The sequence below is a fragment of the Zootoca vivipara genome, chromosome 3, assembly GCF_963506605.1.
Source record: "Zootoca vivipara chromosome 3, rZooViv1.1, whole genome shotgun sequence".
NCBI lineage: Eukaryota > Metazoa > Chordata > Lepidosauria > Squamata > Lacertidae > Zootoca > Zootoca vivipara.
Genome location: NC_083278.1, coordinates 15,268,685 through 15,274,684, shown reverse-complemented (window position 1 = coordinate 15,274,684; position 6,000 = coordinate 15,268,685). Strand labels below are relative to the sequence as shown.

Sequence of the window (6,000 nt, the reverse complement as noted above, 5' to 3'; positions counted from 1 at the left end):
GAAACTTTAAAGTTGGATACAAAGCAAAAAAAGTGCCCCCCATGGTGCCAAGGCGAGAAAATGTTCACAAAAATCCACAATGAAAAATGTAACTAGAGTTTATGTTAGAATGCATGCATTAAGGAAAATACTAGTTTGCTGACAACAGCTATCAGATTCTCCCTATAATTGTTTCTTAATCTACTATAATATGTTAATTTCACAGGGAGAAGGATTTGGATGCTAAATTTATTATTTCAATGGAGAAAAATAAAACAACAATTACAAATATGAAGGTGAGTGTTTTAAGCAATCACAGAAATATATTTTTCTTGCTATCCAGATTCCCAGTCCGCTGTGATGAAGGGGGGTCTGGGTGGGGTGGTGATATAATCTTCATTAAGTCCTGCCCAGGTCTGCTGCCTTCCACCTAGTGGGGAGCTCTGCTGGCAAAGAGCACTTGATGTTTCGGCCCAAATGGTGGGCAAAAGCTTCTTCTGATCCCCCCCCATGCGACGGTCCTTTGTACTTTGCCCCGCTTCTGCAACATTCTATTAAGCTCTGATGCTTCCAGCCAGTGGTTAGGAACGCAGCATTAATCTCGTTTTTCTCGCTAATAGCCAAAAGTATTTTAACTGAAACAACTAGGGAGAAAATTCAAGAAAGTGTACAAAATGCGGTTCAAATATTCAAAGAAACTCAAAGCTTTGCTTGAAAATTATTCCTACCGGAATGCTTGTAAATATTTTTAAGATGTGGTAACTTTTAAAAAAATTAAGGAAGAAAACAAAAGCATTGAAAATAAGCTATGCATTTGTGCTTATTATAAATGCATAAATACAACCTAGGGATTGCACCTATCAAACAGTTGGTTTACAGTGTCAAAACTATCCAAGTGGACGGGTGTTGCATCCTTTCATTGTGATACAAATTTTATGAAGCGATGCATTTTCAGCCTGTGCCAATTTTAGAGAAGATACCTTTAGGTTGCAATATGCAGAACCTCTCCTAGGAAATGTTTTATATGCACTTTCTGATTTGTTCTTATAACCTTAAACTGAAGATACTTTGTTGCAACAATAATGACAACCATGTTCAAAAATAAGCATTCTGCCCTAGTAGGATAGCATTCTAAACTTTGACATTATTCAGTTGCCAATTTCTAACATATGCTCAATAAGTGCTTATTTTATGCTTAAATCAAATCATATAAGTAATAAAATTATTATTATTATATATTGGCAGTAATAGTATTGCACTCTCAGAAGAAATGTTGGAAACATACGTAGTTATTACCTTAGTGAGCAATATGGTAATAGTCTGGCTTATTCTTATTCTTAGATACCAGAGGGAGGAACTGGAGACCTTGGAAGAGAACGGACTAAAACATTCACATATGACTTCTCCTACTTCTCAGCTGATGCAAAAAGTCCACACTATGCATCTCAGGAAATGGTAGGCAGACAGAAACCTGTAATTCTCTTTCAGAATGAAAATATAATGTCAAACTGCATTTTTAAAATTTTTATTTATAGTGCTTTAACCTGCCAAAAAGGCTCGCAGAATGACTCACAAATAGATTAGTGACAAAGAACTGCACATTTGGATTCCCATAGATGTTAGGGAGAGGATTTTAAACAATTCAGTTGCTAAAAAACCTTTATACAGTAGATTTACCATGAAAGCTATGGTATAAATTACCATAGTAGCTTGCCATTCTCTTGCAGTTCAAGGGAGCCTGCAAAAGCAGGGTACACAAAGAACTACAGAAGTTTTGGGCTTTTGTGTCTCAAACAGCAGCACTCCAAATCATAGAATTGTAGAGTTGGAAGGGACCCCTGAGGGGAATTGCAAAAACAGTTTGTGATTCCATGTGGCATGGTCAAAAAAACAAAAAATGGATCCCAGCAAAGAGATAAACTGAATCTCTGAAGGAAAACTGGATGGGCTGCATCCAGTTTGTTGAGTGATAAATTGTGAAGGTTGGATTTGGCACAACTCTTCTGCAATATTTTTGTGTGTTTATATTGGTTCAGGGGGGAAATACTTTTGATATCTCATACTGGTTGGTTTTCTAGTAAAATGAAGTAGTAGTAAGTGGCCTTTGGAAAGAAATCCCAAACTAATGTTTTGCAGTATCATATATATCTTAAGGTGTACCTGTGTAGATTGTTTGAGTACCCACAGAATTACCGTACTATTTTTTCATAAACACTTGAACTGATCATCTTTCGTCAGCACTTCAGTAAGGGAGCAGTTCCTATAGTATGTTGTGATACTCTACTGAGGAGAACAAACTAAAACTTCTGCTTTTAATTATATTATGAAACATTGCTAGTCTCCTTCTGTTCTTATTTCCCCAGGTATTTAAGAACCTTGGCAGCGATGTCCTCAAATCTGCTTTTGAAGGTTATAATGCTTGTATTTTTGCATATGGACAGACTGGATCTGGGAAGTCATATACTATGATGGGAAATGCTGTACGTAAAGCTTCTCAGAATTCTACTTTACTCTGTAGAAATGCACGCCTTTTAAAAGTGTGCTGCTTTTCTTCTATGTATATAAGATGAGCAACGTATATTCTAAATTGTTACAAGGAACCACCATATTTTTCTAGCAATTCTGGATTGAAGAGAATAATTTAAAGGAATGTTGATGTTTAGCAAGGCCTAATTTGGTTGTGCACAGATATAGGAAAGAATGTACAAGCCAGTTGCATTATATTTAATTTTAGCTTGGCATGCTTAATGCAGATGTGAACATCATGGCTCCCCCAAATTTTATACTCGGGAAGCAGAAGATGCATGCTTCCTGGCACAAAGCTTAATCTCAAGCAGCATGATATAAACCTGGTAGACTAATTCATATTTGCCAATTCATTTTATTTATTTATTTTTAAATCTGCCTGAGATACACTCTCTAAACTGGGCCAGAAAGTAGTCTCCCACAAATGGAAGGAGCCCTTTCATAAACAGAAAGGAAAAGTGTACTTTTTGCCAGTGCTCCTTTGCTGCACACTGCTTTTGCTTTTGTTTCAGCAACTCTATGGAGCCCATTTTCAGGACTCACGGGACAACAGGGGTGCATAGAGGGGAGCAGAGAACGCCCAGTTCCATGACTGGAGCTAAATTCCTATGGCTTTGAATATTCTGTCAGTGGTTTTTTCAGATTGTGATGGCTGCATTAAACAGAGTGCAGTATGACAATGGCTCTCATTGTTGCAGGGAGATCTCGGTTTAATACCTCGGATTTGTGAAGGATTATTCAACCGAATAAATGAAAAAACAAGATGGAATGAAGCCTCTTTTCGGACAGAGGTCAGGTATGCTTGTGTAGCAGTTGCATGGCTGTATACAACCAAAGTTGTTTTGACTGTCTTTGCCTTCCTTTTTCTTATCCATGTCTCAGCTCATTGGTGGTTAGTTCATCGGAGAAGTTCACAGGCCATGTTCCTTTGGGAGGAAGCGGGAACTAAACAGTTACAAAGCAAAGATTTCATATAGGACTTCAGTCTGGATTACATTACTTTTAACCATATGGCTATTTGAAAGGCCTGCTTATTATTCCTATTCCATTTAAGATCCCGCGAAGAGTGTGGGTGTTATACCTAATTTCAGTGACACCAAATGTGGAAGATGGAGGGGGAGAATTCTTTAATCCTACCGAACCTTCCCGAAGTGTTGAGGATCTGGTTGACTAATCCTTCCTCAAATGTGCTGTAAACATGCTCTAGTTCTTTATCCCTTGCAATCTTGCTGCCACCCCAACATCTTATCCCCATTCACATCTCATCCCCATAAAAAGCAAATATTTATATTTATCAACCTTTATTTATAGAAAATAATAAATCAGTAATAGATCAGATTAATGTCATACCGCAATCATATGTTTGTTTGTTTGTTTGTTTATATTAATTTAATACATTTCTAGATAGCCCTTTACCACAGGGCGGTTTACAACATAAAACAACAACAACAACAACAACAACAACAACAACAACAACAACAATGTAACAAACAAAAGGCCATAGACTGTTTAATTAGCCAAAGAGGAAAAGATGTGAAAAAAATGCTTCAGCAGTGCTTGACATTAAATGTGTACTGTTTCTAACATCATCCCGGTTAGCTCTCCTAGAGGACAAGAAGTTTTTTTCTCCCTGGTCAGGGACTTAGCTGGGCCAGTGCAAGGATGAACAGAGTCTCCCAGCTGTCACTCACAATCAGCTTTCAGCTTCTGGGAACATATGCTTTCTTTGGCAGGCTTGCTTCAGCTTCCCCTGAAATCCTCTTTCTGGTCAGGGACTTGAATATCAGGACAGAGCCAAGAAGATGTCACACTGTTGCATCCACAGAAGTCTTCTTGCTTCCTGAGGCCAACTTTGGCTTCTGCTGTCACTCTGGCCAGAAGCTATCTAGGAGTTTTCTCTGCACTGTCTGTCTTTAGTGATTCACCTCTTCTTCTGCTTACTGCTAGACCACATTGCTCCTGGACAATGCTGTGACTGACCTTTTATACAGTTTCAGTCAGGAACCCTCTAACCAATAACTTTGAATTATTTCAATATCTGCCATCCCACTGCCCTATACCTAAGAGCCAATGAGACCCAATAGAGTGCTGTGTACTGTGATTAAAATGGTATTCCACTGTGAATCATGATTAGTTTTGGCCATAGGTTGGCCACTGTGAGAACAAGATGCTAGACTTGATGGGCCTTGGACTCTTTATGTTCTTAAATGCACATATGAAGGTTGTGCTTATGTGAGATTCATTTTAATGGATAGGCGTTTAAACTCGGACTATCTTCTGATTAAAGTATATTTGTTTCAGTTACCTGGAAATATATAATGAACGTGTCAGAGATTTATTGAGGCGCAAGTCTACAAAAACCAATAACTTAAGAATTCGTGAGCATCCAAAAGAAGGTCCTTATGTTGAAGGTGGGATTTAAAGAGCTGAATGCTTCTGTTTGTTGGACGTCCAGTTGTAGGTTTAATTGTATAAATTTGTCTTTGTTGTAAATTGAAGGCCAGTGTAAACGAAGTTATAAAAGTCTATGAACCCTGTTTGGGTGCGCTAATTTGTGTGTAGCTTGTCACCAGTTACAATGAAAATTTTAAAGGTTTCTTCTGGAGTGTGACGTCCTACTAATTGAGACTAATGGTGGGTCTCACTTATAAATCAAAGGCACCTGTGATGGAAGAGTACTTATTAGAACCTAATTGTCTTAATCCATCCCCTTCCAATTTATGCTATAGCATCCTGAGAGTACACAATGTTTAGGAAGACTGCAGATTTCTCTTCAGGTTGACATTCTGTATGTTTAACGTGTCTAGCAGTATGTCTTCCGCTAAAATAAATACGGCCAATTCAAGCTTGCCATGCAGCTTCTGCACTATTTTGCAATAGAAAAAAGGACAATATCAGTTTCCCCATATACACTTTTCTTTAACTTCACAATCCTTAGCGCTGTTTGTCAGTTGAATACATTTTAGTCATTCAAATAAGTTAAATCAATACATTTGCATATGACTACCCAATTGCCATTTTAGAAGGGGGGAAAATGCTTTCTTTGAGTTAGATCCACACTTGTCATGTGTGGAGTGCCATTCACGTGATGTTCCACTGGAAGAAAGGGGGGGGAGATGATTTTCAGATTTTTTGCTTTCCTTTACCATGTCAAAAACTGCTCCTGTGGAAGAGGCAAAAATTCCCCCTCTCCCTTACTCCAGCAGGAGCCTCCATTGGATCAGAGTCCCTTCTGTGACATGAAGGGAAGCCTTCGGTTTGCCTGCATCCAAAACTTTGCTTTCAGGTGGTTCATGAATCTGTTGCAGTAAGTGCCAATTTAGAAGAAGTACAGTTGTACCTCGGGTTTCGAGCATCTCGGAAGCAGAACGTTTTGGAACCCAAATGCCAAAAACCCTTTCGAATGCGCCTCGGAAGTCAAACTGCTTCTGCTGTGTGTTTTCGATTTTCTCCATTGAACCCTTTGCACCTCAGTTTTCGAACATTTCGGAAGTC

At 38.5% G+C, this 6,000-nt stretch overlaps 1 protein-coding gene across 5 annotated transcripts in view; it reads left to right on the top strand.

Moving 5' to 3' along the window:
- KIF16B (kinesin family member 16B) overlaps positions 1-6,000 on the top strand; it is a 92,102-nt gene that overhangs the window by 4,864 nt on the left and 81,238 nt on the right. For 4 of the 5 annotated variants that reach the window (XM_035110049.2, XM_035110047.2, XM_035110045.2 and 1 more), the window contains exons 2-6: positions 206-275; positions 1,321-1,434; positions 2,343-2,459; positions 3,204-3,301; positions 4,807-4,916. In XM_035110049.2, coding sequence (XP_034965940.1) covers positions 206-275; positions 1,321-1,434; positions 2,343-2,459; positions 3,204-3,301; positions 4,807-4,916 — 509 coding nt within the window. Of the gene's footprint in view, positions 1-205; positions 276-1,320; positions 1,435-2,342; positions 2,460-3,203; positions 3,302-4,806; positions 4,917-6,000 lie in introns of those variants that run through there. The other variant, XM_035110046.2, reaches the window with a different exon arrangement.